Source organism: Gossypium arboreum, chromosome 3 (genome assembly GCF_025698485.1).
Source record: "Gossypium arboreum isolate Shixiya-1 chromosome 3, ASM2569848v2, whole genome shotgun sequence".
Lineage (NCBI taxonomy): Eukaryota > Viridiplantae > Streptophyta > Magnoliopsida > Malvales > Malvaceae > Gossypium > Gossypium arboreum.
In genome coordinates, this window is record NC_069072.1 from 3,084,299 (window position 1) to 3,104,156 (window position 19,858).

General features: G+C 31.2%; 3 protein-coding genes and 3 non-coding genes across 7 annotated transcripts; 3 read left to right on the forward strand and 3 right to left on the reverse strand.

The window, feature by feature from the left end:
- The first annotated feature begins 214 nt into the window (after positions 1-214).
- On the forward strand, positions 215-1,721 carry LOC128290508 (endo-1,4-beta-xylanase 5-like). The gene is made up of 2 exons (XM_053026172.1): positions 215-988; positions 1,224-1,721. Exons 1-2 carry the CDS (start codon positions 401-403, stop codon positions 1,566-1,568), a joined length of 933 nt encoding a protein of 310 aa, XP_052882132.1. The 5' UTR covers positions 215-400; the 3' UTR covers positions 1,569-1,721.
- Positions 1,722-6,629: 4,908 nt separating this feature from the next.
- LOC108484431 (endo-1,4-beta-xylanase 5-like) lies at positions 6,630-9,956 on the forward strand. Of its 2 annotated transcripts, none has more exons than XM_053025408.1 (7): positions 6,630-6,732; positions 6,876-6,922; positions 7,949-8,123; positions 8,244-8,437; positions 8,509-8,601; positions 8,668-9,459; positions 9,546-9,956. In XM_053025408.1, the coding sequence occupies exons 1-7, from the start codon at positions 6,678-6,680 to the stop codon at positions 9,891-9,893; spliced, it is 1,704 nt and encodes a 567-aa protein (XP_052881368.1). In that variant the 5' UTR covers positions 6,630-6,677; the 3' UTR covers positions 9,894-9,956. The 2 variants fall into 2 exon arrangements, with proteins under 2 accessions (XP_052881368.1, XP_017643699.1); XM_017788210.2 differs by having other exon boundaries at positions 8,244-8,416.
- Positions 9,957-12,638: 2,682 nt separating this feature from the next.
- On the forward strand, positions 12,639-16,290 carry LOC108484323 (ADP-ribosylation factor-like protein 8a). The gene is made up of 6 exons (XM_017788070.2): positions 12,639-12,843; positions 14,125-14,206; positions 14,311-14,343; positions 14,471-14,592; positions 15,554-15,715; positions 15,850-16,290. Exons 1-6 carry the CDS (start codon positions 12,806-12,808, stop codon positions 15,965-15,967), a joined length of 555 nt encoding a protein of 184 aa, XP_017643559.1. The 5' UTR covers positions 12,639-12,805; the 3' UTR covers positions 15,968-16,290.
- An 881-nt stretch (positions 16,291-17,171) lies between these two features.
- On the reverse strand, positions 17,172-17,243 carry TRNAP-UGG (transfer RNA proline (anticodon UGG)). The gene has a single exon. It is a non-coding gene; the product is annotated as a tRNA-Pro (tRNA).
- A 903-nt stretch (positions 17,244-18,146) lies between these two features.
- TRNAP-AGG (transfer RNA proline (anticodon AGG)) lies at positions 18,147-18,218 on the reverse strand. The gene has a single exon. It is a non-coding gene; the product is annotated as a tRNA-Pro (tRNA).
- A 453-nt stretch (positions 18,219-18,671) lies between these two features.
- TRNAP-CGG (transfer RNA proline (anticodon CGG)) lies at positions 18,672-18,743 on the reverse strand. The gene has a single exon. It is a non-coding gene; the product is annotated as a tRNA-Pro (tRNA).
- Positions 18,744-19,858: the final 1,115 nt, after the last annotated feature.

Below are 19,858 nucleotides of genomic sequence, written 5' to 3' on the forward strand. Positions count from 1 at the left end.
AGTAAATTATACTAATAGTCGTAAAATTATAGAGTGTTTTGTTTGGTTACTCAAGTTAAAAAAATAAAATTTAAAAGTTACTGCTTACTAATATTATTGGCATTTAATAAAATGTAATCTAATATATTGTACAATGATCTCTATGAAAATTTTACCTCCATACTTCATATACTAAACCATCATAAAATACACCTTAAAAAAATTGCAGGTTCGTAAAGCAAAAGTGAGGATACAAGCAATTGATAAACAAGGCAATCCCCTCTCAAATGCCACAATCACGATTCAACAAAACAAACCAGGGTTCCCAATAGGTTGTGCCATAAACAAAAACATCCTAAAAAATACACCTTACCAAAAATGGTTCACATCAAGGTTCACCGTCACCACATTCGAAGACGAAATGAAATGGTACAGCACCGAAGTTTCCCCCGGTCATGAGGACTACACATCAGCCGATGCCTTACTTAGCTTTGCCAAACAACATAACATTGCCGTTCGAGGCCATAATGTACTATGGGATGACCCCAAGTACCAACCCGGATGGCTTTACTCACTCTCGCCAGCTGAGCTTTCGAGTGCGGTCCATAAAAGGATCGTTTCCGTTATGTCGAGATACAGAGGGCAGCTTATTGCGTGGGATGTTGTCAATGAGAATCTGCATTTTTCGTTCTTTGAAAGTAAGTTAGGGGATCAAGCTACTCCAAACTTTTATAGGTTGGCTCATGCGGTAGATTGGTCAGTGCCTTTGTTTTTGAACGAGTATAATACTATAGAGGATAGTAGAGATGGGGCAGCTACACCAGCTAAGTACCTGCAAAAATTGAGACAGATTCAAGGTTTAACGAGGAATGCAAAGATGGGAATTGGACTTGAGTCCCATTTTGGTACTCCAAATCTTGCTTATATGAGAGCTTCTCTTGATACACTTGGTGCTACTGGGTTGCCCATTTGGCTTACTGAACTTGATGTTCTAAGCGGTCCTAATCAGGTAATCAAAAAGGGGTTTAAATATACGAACTAGTGCTTTGGATTTTAAAAATTTTGGGTCCATTCTAATTGCTTTAAGTTGGGTTATTTGGGTTTGAGGCTCGAGTCATTACAGGTTTAGATAATTTTGATTTTTACCATTTTGAGGTTTTTTTTTTTATTTGACTCATACGGTTGAGATATTTTGAGTAAGGATGGTAAAATGTGATAGGATTATTTCCTTTGATGTAGGACAGGCCAAATACTTGGAACAAATTCTAATGGAAGCATATTCTCACCCTAAAGTAGATGGGATTGTAATATGGGCAGCATGGAAACCGCAAGGGTGTTACCGGATGTGTTTGACCGACAACAATTTTAACAACTTAGCGACCGGAAATGTTGTTGACAACCTGTTGCGACAATGGCAGTCGAGGGCCGTGTCGGGTTTGACTGACACCCGAGGTTTCTTTGAAGCTACCCTTTTTCATGGTGACTATGAAATCAACATCACACATCCTTCTTCTTCGGCTCACAGCTTTGTGGTCTTTTCAACAAATGCATCCTTGCAATCGCCACTTACGTTTCAAGTTTCTGTATGAGAAAAAGCAGTGCATAAACCAATAATCATAGTTTTAGATTAAAGGATTTATGTTTAATAGTTCTATACATTAATTTGGTTAATATAGCTCATAACTCAATAATATAATTTATATCACATTCCGATATATTATTAACGATTTATTGCATTATAATTATTGAGCTGTTAACTACTATTAATGGTGTGATAACAAGTTAATATGATGGTTAACGTTTTTTAGTTGAGTAAATTATACTAATAGTCGTAAAATTATAGAGTGTTTTGTTTCGTTACTCAAGTTAAAAAAATAAAATTTAAAAGTTACTGCTTACTAATATTATTGGCATTTAATATTTGAGAAAATATTTGATATATTGCTAGTAGAGTTTTTAGACTCATAAGCGAGTCAATGAGTTAACAAGTATTCTACACGGTTATAATAAAATATTTAAAAACAAATATTAAAAAAGACAGATAACAAATTTTTAATGCTACTTGTGAAATAAAGAAAAGTATACTACCAATGTACCAAATATTAATCCATAATATTTTGGTCATTCTTTTGTTAAATAATTAGTGGATTGTTGATGTGGTTTTTTATTAGCGTAATAATAAATTTAATTTTCAATATTTATAAATTTTATCAATTTGATTCTAATTTAAAAATTCAAAATTTGATTCTAATTTTAAAAATTTCAAAATTTAGCTTTCAACTTTACACCTTCTCCCAACGTTGATTCTTAAAATTCAATCTTAAAAATAAAAATTTTAAAAGGGTCAAGTACAAAATAGCCACTAAACTATTACTCAAATTTTATTTTGGTCACTTGAATATTTAATTTTTCTGATTTAGCCACTAAACTATTTGAAATCAATCTTTTTGGTCAACAAACGTTAACAGTAGTTTGAAATTTAACGGAAGTGCTGACATGATTTTTTTTATTGGTCTAATAAAAAATTTAGTCCTTAATATTTATAAAATTTGTCATTTTAGTTCAAATTCTAAAAAATCAATAAATTTAACTATTTATATTTAGAAAATGACAAATTTTAATTTTTAAAAATCTTGTAAAATTTTAAAAACACCCAACACCTAAACCACTATTTCTGCTTTAAGCATTTTTTTCCATCAAGGTCTTCACAAAAATATTTAAGTTCTCTTATTATCAATGAAAACTAAAGAAAAAAAGCACAAATTTTCAATAAAGATTAGTAAATATATACTTGTGCTATGTATAATATGTCTAAGAAGAGTGTTATGTTAAATGATATTCAAGTTTTAAAATATGGATAAAAGATAGATTTTACGTCTTGTTTGTTAACGTATCGTCTTACTTTTAATATTTTTTTATAATTTTAAAAATATTAAAATATAATAAATCATTATTTAAAAATATTTATATCAAAATATAATAAAATATTATAATATTGTATATTTATTTTATATTAATATTAAAATAATAAAAATATTAATTTTTAAAATTAAAATATTTATATATAAATATATAAAACAATAAAATATTATTGTTTAAAATATAATAAATCGTATATTTTTATATTAATACTTATATAGTTTTATAATTAAATTTAAATAAAATCATTTAATTTAAATTCAGGTTGGCCCGGAGACAAAAGTTCATTGTCCAAGTCCAGCCTAGGATAAACTGGGTTGACTCGGTTGAATAGGTCACCTGACCCATGAACAAGTCTACTTGTAATATATGGTTGTTGAGTATGGATAAAATTGGAACAAAAATAATTGAAGTCGAGTAAACGATGAGTGATATTGTTGATACATACCTTGACATATGTAAAAGCTATAGCTCCGTTTGCAAACAGTGATTGCTCATTAATCTGGAATGTGTACAAAGGGGTATTGAACAAAATATGTTATGCCCAGTCTGCCATCATGAGATAAAAGATATTTTGCATGTCCTTAAGGACTACTTGATTGCCAAAGATGTCTGGAAGTACTATGTGCAAAGGAATTGTCGATCCCAGTTTTTCTCGGGGAATCACTTAGACTGGGTTAGGACAAATTTGGGGAATTCAGGGTGGATGTTGAGGAGTGGGGTTCCTTGGCCTACTCCTTTTGGTTTGTTAGCATGACGCATATGGAAAAATAGAAATCTCTTTGTCTTTCAAGGTTTATCTTAAAACTTTTTAGAAACTATTAAGATATCAGTAAATTGGGCGAAACAATACAACATAACACATAACTGGGACCAAACTAGAGAACGTAATTTAAATTATGAGCATTTCTTAAGAAATTATTGGAATGGTAAGGTAACTGAATGTTAGCATTAAGGAATTAGTTTAGTGCTAACGTAACTCGAACTTAAATCACACCTAAAACGGTAAACATCTTAGCTATCATATCAACACGAGTTTCAAGAAATATAAATTTCATTTCAGTGTTGGCTGTGCACTGCATAGAAATTAATGAATGTCATTTAATTGTTTTTTCAGAGTTACTTTATTTATAAAATGACCCTTGTAGGGTCATATTCCTAGTTATGTAAGACATCTATTATCTCACGCATTTCTATCCACTACAATTATTAGGGATAATTAACATTAATATCAACACTTAATTAATGTTAAGAACATGGAAATTTAATTTATATTCTTCACAATTAAATTAAAACATTTATAATTTCCATATCAAGGCATTAATTAATGATTTCATGCAAGTTAAGTCTATCCATATCATCTTAAACATAAATAGAGCCACTAGGTGCTGGACCTAATCACATTTCATGTTATTTATACTGTAGTAAAAATATGGATATATTAATTATGTTGACCCAATTATGTTCACGTTCTTGATTTGGTTAAGTTTTTTTCTAACCTGTATAATAATATATTTAGTCCTTAATACTTATATATTCTATTAATTTGATTCTAATTCTAAATAAATCAATAAATTTAACCCTTCAGGTTTCTAAATTCTATCAATTTGTAAAACCTAAAAAGAAAAAAATCTCCAATAAAAAGAACTACGATATATGTTTATGTTTTACATTGAACCAAATATCGTGTGTAGACATATGACACTTACCTTTTGGATAAACAGTTTCTTCGTTTTGAGTTTAATGGACTTATATTTGTCTCTGATTTTAACCTTTAAATAAATATAAGTATAATACATATGGGTTAAATTTAATATATTGATGGTATAATTTATGTATTATCGATAATTTATACAATAATACATCATTTAATAGTTTAAAAATAAATAAATTTACAATTATTTATTTTTATTTTGATTGATGTGTAATGAATAAAAATAAAATTATATGTTGTGAGTGTACCCCAAATATAAGCAAACATATATAGAAAAAATATTAAAACCATTTGATAAAAATCTAATTACCCTTTGTGGTTTAGAAAATACCTAATCACTCTCATAAGGTTTAATGAAAATTCTCTAACCCTTAAGATATATTTATTAAATGAGTTTGAAATAATAATAAAAAACTAATTTTACCCTTTTATAAATATTATAGGCTAAATTTATTATCGTGTCATTTTATATAAAATATAAATTTGTATTTAATCTGATATCAATACAATATCAATTAATATTGCGTATAGAAAAACTCATAGAGGTCAATATGAACTGGTTCGACTCGTGGAACCTATGAAAAAAAGCCTATCTACTTGAAGCTTCGGTGGCCTAGTGAAATACTCTAATAAAACTCGAGTTACTAGGGTAAATATGATAAATCCTAAAGGGATAAGATTGTATAGAGTTTAAATCTCTTAGGATCTAATCTCAATATTTGATGTAACTCAATTTGTACTGTTGATTTTGAGGAAATTCAAGTATAAGTAGGGTCCTTCCTCCTCATTTGTATTCACTCAGTTCTAATCATTTATAGTAATTGAATACTATTGACAACATTTACTTAAACACTTGGTATGCAGTATTTTTCTGTGGCTTTTTGTTCGTTTGTAGCTTTTTTTTGTTTTTCGAGTTTACTTTCGCTTTGCTTTGATACTTTAGAGAATTTCTATAAGAATTCTCATCTCCCGAGTGTAGGCTGACTTAAGCAGAATTTGAACTTAAGAAATCAACTAAAGTCGCGCATTTGCCAGACTAAAGATATAGTCTCGTGACAGACATATAACCTACTTAAAAGATATAATAGTTATATTTTTACAATTTTTAACATTATCTATTATTTACTCATCATGTATAAAACTTATACACCGCGCATTAAAATACAAACCCACATAAAATACTTATATATAGACTTAGATAATGACACACGAGTGAACTTAAAAAAAAGTAAGAATGTAATTAAAAATTTTAAGAGATTAAAGAGTAATTTTATTATGTATTAACGTATTATTTCACCAGTTGTGAAGGGATTAAATAAAAATCATTTTAAGAGACTAAAGTGTAGTTTTACCAAATATTAGCTTTTAATTGGTCGAAATAATAAAATTGAGATAGCCAGGACTTGATTAAATATCTAGATTCCAATTTATATGTATTTTTCTAAATTTATAAAACAAAATATATAAACACCTTCAAAATAATATTTGTTATTTTATTAAATGAATGAAAATTTAATAATTTTCTAAATGAGTTGAGACCAGTTGACGAGGGATATCAATTTAGAGCTAGTTTACTATCTAGGTTGAAAAGTGTTTTTCTAAAGTGATTTTGAAGATTTTGACGGTATTTACTACTATTGTCAAAAAAAAAATTTTAGAAAATAAAATGTTCATTTTAGATAAATAAATTAGTTAATTATCATTACTATTTTTTTTAAGACTGCTTACAACTACCCAAAGTCTTTATCCAACTCATAAATAGGAGGATAATATGCTCATCGCACTCGAATCTATGTTCTTCTGTATTGACAATAATGTCTATACTAATCGAGTTAAAAACTCAATCGACTAACACATATATATTTATCATATGAATAATATTGTTAAAATTTTACCTTTTTGACTAAGGTTAAAATCCAGTTAAAAATCAAAATTTGATTTGAGAATTTACCCGTTTATTATTATTTTTTCTGTTTTTCAACTTCAACGGTAAATAAATCCTTAACCCGCGTATAAATATACATGTTAAAATGAGGCTAAAGATTTTGTCTGTATTGTGGAAAAGATGAAGATTGCAGAGGCCAGCGTTTTACTTGTGACATGCATTGTCCTGTTTTCAGGTTTCTCTTCCTTTCTCTCAAACACTAAAAAAAAAAAAAGAAAAAGAAAAAAACACTCGACAAACATGTTTTAGACAAGAAATTAAAGATGGTTAATTACTGTTTAATTAATTTTCTGTTAATCTCTTTTGGTTCCAATGCAGGACATGGCGTCTGTTCTTTCTCCTATGACTATTCTGCAACAATGGAGGCAAGTACATTATCATCTTCTACCTCTGGACTTTACCTGTTCTGCTAATGGCCAAAACCTTTGCTTCTTTTTTAATGTTTTTCTTTTTGGAACTTTTTGAAAGAAAAAAGAAAACTATTTTTTAATGCCGATGTGGTATCTGTTTACAGTTCAAAGTAGAGATTGCATCGGAACAATCGGCAATGATGTTGTTATTATTAGGGTTAATTGCACCAAACCTTGATTCTATCTTGGTCCTTACTTCAAATAGTTCTAGGCATCAATTTAGATGTTAAATATTAGTTCGGACCTAATGTAGAATATTTTTAAAACATATGGATTAAATTGTAAATATGTATATACTTGACATATGGGCATTATCATTACAGTAGACACTATCACCAAAAAGTTCAGAGCAATTTATGCTATAGGTGTACACATGTTTGCAATTTGACCAATGTGTTTTAAATAGGAACAATGCAACATTTAATCCTTAAATTTGGTAAGTTTTCTCAACTTGATCCTTGAACTTTATTTTTGTACACATTTGTCCTGAACTTGGTAATTTTTTTTTAATTTTGGTTTGTGTGATGATGTGGCATTTTGAGGTCATGCCACATCATCACCTAAAATTTTTAGGTGATAACATGGCACAATGTTAGAGTTTCACGTCATCACATTAACCAAAACTAGGAAAAGTTACCAAATTCAGGAACTAATGTGGACCAAAAAGATGTTTAGGGATCAAGTTGAAAAAAGTTACAAAATTCAAGGACTAAATATTATTTTATCCATTTTAAATATGCTTGTGCCATAATTGAGCTGACATTTAACTACTAATCTGACAGTGAGGCTCACGAAATAACTTGATTAATAGGGTACTATGCTTGGAGCACTCAATTAAAATTTTTAAAGTTTAAGAACCAATTTACAATTCAGACCATATGGTCGGTGGAATTAACCCTTATTAATGTTAAGAACAATGTAATTATGATCAGTGGTTAATTATGAAACATGTCAACTGAAAACTGTATAATCCTCAACCAGTGCTTGGCAACGCCCAAGAGAGCTCAATATGGTGGAGGGATGATTGGGTTCAATCAAAGAACAAATGGATCCACATTGTCGAGTGAATTAGGAGTTTCAAATGATGGGTTACACAATACAATACTCTCGTTGAGGACTATAAAGCTCGAGAAAGGAAATTTATATACATTTTCAGGTAAATATATATATGAAACATGAAATGTAATTTATTGTTTTAATTGATGGATTATATTACCAATGATTAGATTAAAGTAATTGATTTGCTTGAATGATGAAATATTATTGAAATATTCAGCTTGGGTTCAAATCAGCAATGGGAGTGAAAGTGAGACTGTAGCTGTTGCATTCAAGGCTTCTAATGTTGAATTGGTACATGGAGGTGAAACTATGGCTAAACAAGGGTGTTGGTCACTGTTAAAAGGTGGCATAGTTGCTGAATTTACAGGCGTTGTAGAGATTCTTTTGATGGTAGTTGTTTCGGTTTATTCGGTATGCGATTCGTGTGTCGAAAAATGTCTTTTTCGGGATGAAGGGACCTCATGTTTTTTGCATGAATGCAGAGCAAAGCAATGGAGATTCGAGTCGATAATGTTTCGTTGCGGCCGTTCACAGCAAAGGAATGGAGATCCCACCAAGACAAAAGTATTGACAAGGTAATCAGGATCAATCGTGTCGTGTTTATTGTGGTTGTGTACTTAAGTTTAGTGAATTTGATTCAGGTTCGTAAGAAGAAGGTGAGTTTCAAGGTAACATATGCCAATGGAACTGCGGCTGATGGTGCTTTGATCTTGATACTTCAAACCAAGTCCGGTTTCCCATTCGGATGCGGAATGAACCATTATATCGTCACGGATGAAGCTTATCGGCAATGGTTCGCCTCGAGATTTAAGGTTACCAGTTTCACCAACGAGATGAAATGGTACAGCACTGAAAAAACACGAGGCGTAGAGAACTATACCGTTGCGGATGCAATGGTGAATTTTGCCGAACAAAACGGGATTTCCATTAGAGGTCATAATGTTTTCTGGGACAATAGTGTAATGCAGCCTAAATGGGTTAAAGACCTTCCACCGGCCGAGCTAATGAAAGCTGCAACTCGAAGGTTGAACTCGGTGGTTTCGAGATATGCAGGACGGTTAATCGGGTGGGATGTAATGAATGAGAATCTACATTTCAGATTCTTCGAGGACAAACTCGGGGAAAACGCATCTTCAATGTTCTACTCGATGGCTTATCATCTCGATCCAAGTACGACTCTTTTTATGAACGAGTACAATACGATCGAAAACAGCAAGGATCATACAGCAACTGCTTGTAAATACAAGGAGGAACTTGAGAAGATCCATTCATTTCCTGGCAATGCTGGCTTGAAGGCAGCAATAGGATTAGAAGGCCATTTTCGTGATCCGAAACCGAACATAGCTTACATGAGATCAGCTTTGGACATTCTAGGAACAATGGGGTTACCTATATGGCTTACGGAAGTCGATGTCGGTGGAGGACCAGATCAGGTACTGGGACCAGATCCGATTAACACAAAACATAAATCATAAACATGTACTAATTGTCTTTTTATTTTTATTTTTTTTGTGACTAGGCACACAACTTGGAAGATATACTAAGGGAGGGCTATTCTCATCCTGCAGTCGAAGGGATTATCATTTTCGGTGGTCCGATAGCCGCCGGATTCAAGTGTTTGACGCTGGCAAATTATGATTTCGAACCTACGCCTGTCGGAGAAGTTGTAGACAAGTTGATTAATGAGTGGAAATCTGGGAGGAGACAAGTTAGAACAGATAGTAGAGGAATGTCTGAAATTTTACTCTTTCATGGTGATTATAGGGTAGAAGTGAGCCATCCTTTGCTTAACAGTTCAATGAGTATCAACTTTAAGGTAACGAAAGAGACAGAAAACATTACTGTATTGCTTCAATTTGATGCTTGAATTGTTGTCATAAAGCTCAGATCACGGCTAGTAATAAAAGTTTTTTGAAGATCTGTTATAAAATTTTACCATATGATGACTTGCAAATGTAGCTATAACCATTGAGACAAAACTTCGGGGATAAAATCGAACATAGATACAAATACTCCTAGCTTAATACTGGACTTGTTGGGAAGGTTCATAGGTAACATTTTACAGATTTATCTCCGAGCATCGAAATCCCTTACAGTTGGATATCATTAGTCACTTTCATGAACCAAGAAAAAACAATCCGAGTGTTGAAAGGGCAGCCATGAACGTGAGCTTGCCGATTTTGTAAGTGCCCATGTTGCTTCCAGGATGCTTCCTTTTTATTTGTTTCGAGTACCCCTGCCATTGTTTCTCACACTTGTTTTCACAAAAATGGTCTCTACTCTCTATAATACAACAAATTTAATAAATGCTTTCACACTTAGGTGGAATTTTTAAAGAATTTTTTTGTATTATGCATTTTGGTAGATTTTGGAAAATATGGGAATTTTGAACAAAGGTCCCTCACTCTACTAAAGTAAAAATATGGTGAGGTCTTTACATTAAGAATCAAATTGTTCTTTAATCTTATTTAGAAGAATTAATTTACTAATTTTTTAAATAGAGAGGATAAAATGCAGTTGGACTCTCCATAATACTTTTTCCAACGGCCACCAACATAGTTAAGCATTACTAAACTACTACATATATTATATTGTGGATCAATCTCATGTTTTAGGGATGGGGTGTACATCTTTGGCCAATGTTATGTTAGAAGGGAAAAAAAAGAAAAAGCATCTTTCGTGATGGAAAATAGATTAGAATATGCTATTAGTCATTATACTTTTATATAATTTGAGATTTAGTCTTTATATTTTAAAAGTTAAAAATTCAATCTTTTTACTATTTTAATTTAAACTTTTTATCGCAATCATAATTGTTTATTAATTTATAACGTTCTATCAATCGTATGTCACATAATATGAAAACAACCTAATGCACATGTCACGTCTATAAATTTTGACGAGAAATACTAACAATGTCAGTAATTGAAATAAAAGTTTTTAAATAAAAAAAAAAGTAAGATACTTAATTTTTTATTTTAAAAAAATAGAAAATAAATCAAAGAATTAGCAATATATGTATAACCCACATGGTTTTGATAAAGACACTTGCTTTGATTTGTCAATTCGGAATGGCAACACTTTTAACCCAATACCCAACCGCCCAAATAATTTTCATCCTTTTATTTGTCTTACTTTCATTAAAAAATTTGTCCTAATACTCTTTCACAGACCAAACCGACCAAAAATATTTAAAATGTTAAAATATCTAATTCCACTCCTTTCTAAAAATATCTCTAAATTTAAAAATATATATATTTCTTTGTCGATTGAATATTAGCTGGATTGAACTGAGTATTAATGTCAATATAAGAAGACGTAAATTTAAGTATGTTCAAACATATTATCTTCTTATTTATGGGTTTGAAAAAAACAGTAAATAATTTCAAGACTTATGTCAAAATAAATAAATATAATTAAAATGTATAATAAGTGCTAAAAAATTATTTTCTTTCAAAAAATATTTTACTATTAAAATATGTTGAATATATCATTTTGTAATAAAATATTATTTATGACGGATGGGATTACAAAAAGTGGGGTAGGATAGAAAATCTAAAGAAAATTATCTAGAAGCTGAAAATATACCTTGACAAAAGGAATGAATTAAATATGTATATGGTATAGTTTAAACTTAAAAGGAAAGAATTATACGAACAGCCTCACCACGTAATTCTGAAATTTTCTTAATTATTTAATAATATTTTAATATTTTTTATGTTATTCGTACGTAATTTAAATATTTTTTTCAATTTAAACTTTAAATTTTTAACTTAAATTCTAAACTCTTAATTTTAAATTTAGTATTTTAGTTTAAGGCTTAGGCTTTAAGATTTGGGTTTCGTTTAAAGTTTTGGTTCAGGATTTAAAGTTTAGATTAAAAATTAAAATTATGTATTAATGACATAAAAAAATATTAAACTATTATCAAATAATTAAAAGAAATATAGATTAATATGGCATCCCTTGCATACAATCTTCTCTCTAATCTTAAAAATTAATCCAGAAATTAATTCAATTTAGCAATAAAGAATATTAAATTTAATTTTTTTTGTTCCTTTTCTTTTTGAATTCGTATTCTGATAAAATTGGATTTCAAAATTAATCCGATCATGAATCTTAATTGAATATAATTTTACCAGTAATAAAATAAAAACAGTTGGAATTGGATTGAAATTATATATTCATATCATTATTATTTTTGATATTAATATTTTACCAAAAATAATTTACTTAAATATTCGTAATTTAAGTTTATCATCAAGTGACGTGGCTTGCTACGTATCTTTAAAAAAAAAATGCAAAAATATATTTAAGTTATCCGATAGAACCTGGAGATTGCAACTAAAAGAGCTGGATTGTAGTGTTTTAATTCGAAGAAATCACTGCCACTCATACGACGTAGTTTTACTCCTACCCAAAAACTACTTTTGTTTTGTCTTGTAACTCATAATTCAATCTCCATATTATGCGTGAAATCACGCACCACAGATATATCGCCAAATATACAACAGAAACCTTCACGATTGGTTTAAATTCTACACTCTTTCTTTTTTGCGCGTGAAAACCAGCGAGGGAACATTCTTTTTTTTTTTCGTGGTTTATTTATTTATTTATATATTTTTATCATTATATATTTTCCTGATTTTAAATAGCGAGGGAATTCAATCATTGTAAAAAAAGCGAATAATTTTTATTTAATTTTCTTTTCGACGGATCTTAGCAGCTCAAAGTTGAAACCCTAATTTTCTTGAATTTTTTTCTCATTCGAAAAGAAAGATGGGATTATGGGAAGCTTTTCTCAATTGGCTTCGAAGGTAAGTTTCTCTTCCTTGTTTGGTTACTAAGAAAATATAGATTCTTTATATTATTTTTTTCACTTAATTCGTTTCTTCCGTTTTTCTCCTTTTTACTTTCTCGAATCCAGGAAAAAAGGCCATTCGCTCAACGATCAATATATTTTTATTGAATTTCACACTTAATATTTTATTTGATTGGATTAAGCATATAAAAGTGTGGAATATCTGTCTTGTTGGTTGTTTTTGTTTATTGGATTTTAAAGTGGAATTTATTGTTTTTGTTGCTTGTTGGATTTCCTTCCCTTTAATGCAGCTATTTTTGAATGATAAAGCAATGCATTATTTTTATATGCAATGTGATAATTGCCTTTTAAGAAACTTTGTTAATTACTGTATTAATATGCATAAGTTAAACATGCTTTTGTATGGCTGTGATTGTAGACTAGATTTGAAATTTTAAGCTATTGTTTAGATACTAATTGGTTGATGGCTAGTTTTGATTGATTATAGACATAGTTACCTAGCTAGGTTTTGTTAACCATTATGTTGAAGTGCTTGGTTTGGTTGCTTTTGAAAGATAGCTAGGAAAAGATCTTTTTTTTATTTATTTTTTGACATTTATGCTCTAGGTGCTTGGGTGTTTTTCATACTGGAATAACATACATGTGTCCTTTTTGGTGTAATCTAAGCAAATTATGTCCATTGTAGTGTGAGTTCCAGTTTTTTGGGTATTGCAGTTGGGAAAGTGATAGTTCAGCTAGTGCTGACAAGAGAGTGAGATTAATAGGGTTATCTTGCTGAAGTACTTGAGATAAGGATGGCTTGTCATATTGAGATTGTCTAGTTGGTGACCATAGGGGTTATGGTCTGGTATTAATGATGATAGTGTTGATATGAACAATAATCAATTAGGAGAATTAGTCAATGACAGGGTTCTTGAGGATTAGTTCTTGATTGAGGCATAGCTGGTTTTGCAGTATATGGTTTTCTTCAATGGGATAATAAACTACTACAGCATCATTTCATTCTCCTCTGTTGTTTTTTCTTCTCTAGTCCAAATTAGCAAACTGTCAAAGATCAATGTCTGTCATGTACTAGGAATTGTGACCTAGGGTGACAAAGGGAAGGCTTTAGTTGTTGCTGGTAGGTCTGGCAAGAGGGTTGTTTACTTATTAATTAACTTTTTATGAGAGCTCTTGATGCATGTTTCTGATTGACCTTCCCTTTTACATACTAATAAGTTATATTTGGATTAAATTTTCCATTGGCCTTTCTTATTTTCTTTCTCTTTTCTTGTAGTCTCTTCTTCAAGCAAGAAATGGAGCTATCGTTAATAGGCCTCCAGAATGCTGGAAAAACGTCCCTAGTTAATGTCATTGCAGTAAGTGAATATCTAGATCAGTCATAACTGTGTTTTGTTTGTTAGTATCCTATTCTTTTAGCTTGATCTGACAACTGGACTTCTTTGTCTGCATCTTATATCAGACCGGTGGATATAGTGAAGATATGATACCAACGGTAAGTCATATGGGAAAGAGCCAATACCAACATTCATTCTTGAGAAGTTTGTCGTTTGCGCTCAATAAGTTTTTGTTTTGGTGGGTTTTGTTCCTTTTTATTTTCATGACATCTCATCTGTTTGCAGGTAGGATTTAATATGAGGAAGGTAACAAAAGGAAATGTCACTATAAAGTTATGGGATCTTGGGGGTCAACCAAGGTTTCGAAGTATGTGGGAGAGATACTGCCGCGCTGTTTCAGCTATTGTGTATGTCATTCGTACTTTCTTAGCTACCATATTTATCTTTATTGGATGACCTTGGAACCTCTTACACCGTTTAGTGTTTTTATGATATATGTGCCTTTATTCACAGAAAATTGTTCTGCATAAGAATTATCATTGTTTTGAGAATACGCTATGCATACTACATATCAAAGGATATTAGACTCTAGATTCCTAGAAACAAAAGCCATTTGTTTGTTTTCTGACTAAAGATATTTGTCTTTCATGGATGGCATTCTATTGGAATTACAAGAAAAAGTTCCCTTTGTTGATTGATATATTTTCACATCCTAATTTCCACCTCCATCTTATTGCTGGATTTGAACTAATTTTATTGTCTTAAAAAGAAGCCTCTGTAAACAATGTTCTTTGTCCATCTTATTATTGGGCTTGCATTAACTTTATTTCTTAAAAATAACCTCTACATAAACAATGTCCTGTGTCCATCTTATTGCTAGTGTTCAACTAAGTCTGTTCTTATATCTCGACTTCCCTTATCTGCATTTATGATCAATTGTTAGGCAGGAAAGGCAAAGTCCAAAAATTGTAGTCATGCATGTACTGTTGTAGTGCTGGTGTAAATTTACAAATATATCTGAATGTATAATTGAGGGCAATAAGAAGTAGGGAAGGATCTGTATAACACAGAATTGTGGGATATGATTTGGATCTTTACATTCGACAAATATATCTTTACACACAATTGGCTACCTCATCACTCGACACCACCTGTTCTTATAATTTCCTTTCAGCTACTGTTTGTCTTAATTTCCTACAGATTTAAGGTAGCATTTTGCTTTGTGAGACTTGCAAATTACTCATGTGGGAAGTATACATTGATATATGATATCTGTCTTATTACCTTCTGAACGTAAAGTTTTCACATGTATGTTGTCTTCATAATGATGTTCAACTAAATCTAACCAGGATTTTCTGCAATTTACAGATATGTCGTGGACGCTGCTGATAATGATAACTTATCTGTCTCGAGAAGAGAACTCCATGACCTGTTAAGTAAACCCTCATTAAGTGGTATTCCCCTACTGGTTCTCGGAAACAAGATTGACAAATCCGAAGCCTTGTCTAAGGAGAATTTGACAGAGCAAATGTAAGTGTAGAGTTAAAAGTATTGCCGTAGCCTGACATAACCAGTTGTCAAAATTATTGCCAGCCGAAACTGTTAATGTGACCCCATTTATGTTATTAATTATTGCTTTAAAATGTAAATTTTCGATGATGCAGGGGGCTGAAATCCATTACAGATAGAGAGGTTTGTTGCTATATGATCTCATGCAAGAACTCTACCAACATCGATACAGTGATCGATTGGCTGGTGAAGCATTCAAAATCAAAGAATTGAAGCATCTTTCATCCATGGTGGTCCAATACATGACTTTGCTGTCTGCTTAACAGGGTTTCTCAATGTCTGAATGACACCATTGTCTTAATTTTCCAACTTGGTTCGAATCATAAGTATTATATATATATATTTGTTTGGTGGGTGAGTGAGTGAGTGAGGACATAAATTTGTTTTATCCTTTTTGTGTACAGATATTAGTGGTTTGTTACAAACGAAGGATTTCGATGCATTTTTAGTTCCATTCTTAGGCAGTCATGCATATCCCTTTTTATAGGAATATGATTTAATTTTTTTTAAATAATACATATTATTATATGGTATAATTTGAAATTTAGTTTTATAGTTTACATCTCTTATTAATTTGACTTTTTTTAGCTATTTACTCTTTAAATGACATTTTTTTTTATCATATTTATTTTTTTACACAATACTTAAAATTATTCGTAACTTTTCTCAACTCACACCTTCTTTTATATTGATAATAATATTTAAGTCAATTGAATTAAGATTTAATCGGTAAAAAGTAAAATTTATTAAAGTGAAAAACTTGTGGTATTTATTTTTAAATAATATGAATTTAACCGCCAAAAGGAATGTTTCACCTTTGACACCAAAACCCATTCACTTTTCGGTCACCCTTAACATTTCGCATAACCCTTTCTCTGTCCCTCCGGTTCCGGCAAAAAGCCAGCTACGGAACTGAGCGGGAAAGACACCGGTAATTTACCCTATCGGGAAACCGCGAAATCCTCAAAAACTAACTAGTAATCGCATGTATGTTGCCTGCTATGGAGATGAGTTTTGCTCAACCGCGAGTACAAGTTCACCGATTTATTTTTTAGAGTTCTATTGAAATTCTCTGTTTTTTTTTTTTGGAACCTGTTGGAGCCTAGGGTTAAAGCTAACCTTTTATAATTTATTGATATATTATGTTAGAAACAATTTTTTTTGGAACTTCGTTTTGATTGATTTTTTTCACCGATGATGATAAGATTATCTTGTATGAAATTAGATTAAAATGTTTGCATTTAAAAAATTCAAGGTTGGTAGTTATTTGTGAGGAATTTTGTCAGGAAACTAACTAAACTGTGAATGTCATTAAGTTTTCTACATTATTATACTCTTAATTGAAGTTGACTTGAGGTTGGATTATGAATTATGATCGTCAATTATTACAGATTCTAAAATCTAGGGGAAAAAAATGGGGGCATTCCCAGAATCGAACTCGGGACCTCTCGCACCCAAAGCGAGAATCATACCACTAGACCAAATGCCCAGTTTCTGCAATTCGCTGTGATTGATTAGTAGTTCTTAGTTTTTATCGTCAAGTTCCTGCTAAATTTTGACGAGTAAATGATGACTTGTGAACTAGATGTTTGTAGTTTTTAGATACTACTTTAGTACTTAAAGAAAATGGTGAAAGGTGAATACGGACGGGCCAGTGAGAAGGGAAGGATGCTCGAGCTTCTGCAGGGAATGCTATAAAGGATTGCTATGGACGATGATTGTTGGGATTCTCAAGACGCATCGGCTCATCATGCTCGGTTATGGAAGCTGAGCCGTGGGGTGCGTACAATGGAATTTCAGAGTGCAGTGCCACGGTCTCTGAGGAAGATGGTCCTGCGAGGGTGGGAGGTGAAGGTACAGCATTCGTGTAGGGAGGGAAATAGATTAGCGGATGCCATGGCGGCTTTGGCCATGGGAAGACCAGTTGGGATGCAGGTATACTCCACTCCACAAGTTGGGGTACATCTTTTGCTCGCAGACACTCAATGAATGTCGACACTGAGGCTTTTAAACTTATAGTTTGCTGGTATATTGGTCAAATTGGCTGTTATCAACTGGTCATTAAATGTAAATGTCCTAATAAGCTTTTGTTTGTGGACTTTCTGCAAGGTACTTAATCTACTTCAGCTGCTAAAGAGCCATTTGGTAATTCGACTAAGGATGCTGAAACATATCCCTCCTTGACCAGGTTTTTACACCTTTGCAGTGCTTCACCGCACTGTTTTATTCAACTAAGGATATGGTTGTAAGATTAAAACGTAAAAGAATAAACTTTTGAATATACAAAAATGCACCATTCTTTAACAGCTAAGAAATCCTGTAAGGAAAACAAGTGGATCTGAAGTTACTATGTTATTAGTAATTAGGGTTATTACAAATAAAAAGTAAATGAGGGGCATTCCGAGAATTGAACTCGGGACCTCCCGCACCCTAAGCGAGAATCATACCACTAGACCAAATGCCCGCTTTTGGGATTTCGTTATTGGTTTTCACTAATTAACATAGTCTAATAACCAAGTGAGCTTCTCTTTTAGCTTTTTGTTTTCAGATTTAGGGTAAACTAAATACAAGATTTATGGATTATGTTCATATTTTTCTTACTTTATAACTTAAATGTTGGCCTAATTGATCAATAAGCTAACCTTAAACCATTTTTCTGGAAGTATTTGGACATGGTCCTGAATTGTGTGTTGTTAGTCCATTGATCTTTAGCATGTGATAGCAGATCTAATGTTTCCCCTGATATTACCATGGTTACAGGTCAGTGGGGATATAAGCTTTGCCCAACTTCCAAAAATAGCATCATTATTACAATCTTAAAATTAGCAATTTCAATGCTTGAAAAGCAGATCATGTTGAGGTCCAGAATACAAACTGTACGACAGAAACTAAAAAGGTAGAAAGCAAAAAAGGATAAGGGGCATTCCGAGAATCGAACTCGGGACCTCTCGCACCCGAAGCGAGAATCATACCACTAGACCAAATGCCCAACGAGTTGTACATTGGCTTTTACCAACTATTTTTATTCTTGTTTGAGAGACACTGCACACTAATTATTATTGATAATTGAACCTCGTGCCCTCGAAGTCCCAATATGAAACCCAATTAAATAAAGGCTTTTAGAACTTAATTCATAGTGGAATCGGTTAAATTATTTACTTTTTAATAGTTTTGATTGGTTTATGATTAAATTCAATAATATTATAAGAATTCGATTAAACCATAAGTTCGACTGATTTTTTAGTTGAATTTAATTGATACGTACTGATTTACAGATTAATTAATCTAATTCATTTAATGAACCGATATCCTAATTGATTCATATTTAATCGATTTGATTCGGCTCAAATAATATTACTCTATTTATTATTGCATACTTCCCATTATATCAAATATAATAGATATGTTAATGATTTTTATTCTAAATTTGAACTAAGTTAAAAACAGTTTATTCGGTCGATTGAGTATTAGTTCAATTGGTATGGTCATTGTTGTCAATGCAGAAATATGTGAATTTGAGTACTGTAAAGCACATTATCCTCTTATTTATAAGTTTGAGAGGACTATGAGTAGTTATAGACATTACATTAAAAATATCAAATATAATTAAAATTTATAATAAAATTATTAAAATATATATATTTTGTTGGAATTTCAATTATTATTATTATTATTATTATTATTTGAGGTTGTGTGACAGGAAGTGATTTGAGACCAATCTGTAAAAGCTGAAGCCTTTAAGTTGTATGATGAGTATCCTATACCACATAAAAAAGAAAAGATTATATGTATCAGCCACATCACTTACAGGATCATGATATCATATCATGCTCCCATTAAACATAATAATTAATTAATAGCAGTAATTAAAATAAAGAAAAAAAAAGTAAAAGGATACAACAATGAATCCAGCTGGCTTTTTCATGATTAAATTCTTCTAATTCAATTTCTTTTAAGGCCCCTCACAAAGGAAAAGGTTTTTTCTTAAAAGAAAAAAAAGAAAAAGCAGTTGATTTACCTAAAACTTCTACATTACCATGCATGATCTTGACTAATAATTTTTCACCCTGTTGATGTCTAATTTGGAATCTCTTGATGCTTGTA

Coding starts and splice junctions, on each gene's coding strand:
- LOC128290508 (XM_053026172.1), top strand. CDS start 401: ATGAAATGGTACAGCACCGAAGTTTCCCCCGGTCATGAGGACTACACA. Junction 989..1,223: donor TTCTAAGCGGTCCTAATCAG/GTAATCAAAAAG, acceptor GATGTAGGACAG/GCCAAATACTTGGAACAAAT.
- LOC108484431 (XM_053025408.1), top strand. CDS start 6,678: ATGAAGATTGCAGAGGCCAGCGTTTTACTTGTGACATGCATTGTCCTG. Junction 6,733..6,875: donor ATGCATTGTCCTGTTTTCAG/GTTTCTCTTCCT, acceptor GTTCCAATGCAG/GACATGGCGTCTGTTCTTTC. Junction 8,124..8,243: donor AAATTTATATACATTTTCAG/GTAAATATATAT, acceptor TGAAATATTCAG/CTTGGGTTCAAATCAGCAAT.
- LOC108484323 (XM_017788070.2), top strand. CDS start 12,806: ATGGGATTATGGGAAGCTTTTCTCAATTGGCTTCGAAG. Junction 14,207..14,310: donor CCCTAGTTAATGTCATTGCA/GTAAGTGAATAT, acceptor ATCTTATATCAG/ACCGGTGGATATAGTGAAGA. Junction 14,593..15,553: donor CGCGCTGTTTCAGCTATTGT/GTATGTCATTCG, acceptor TGCAATTTACAG/ATATGTCGTGGACGCTGCTG.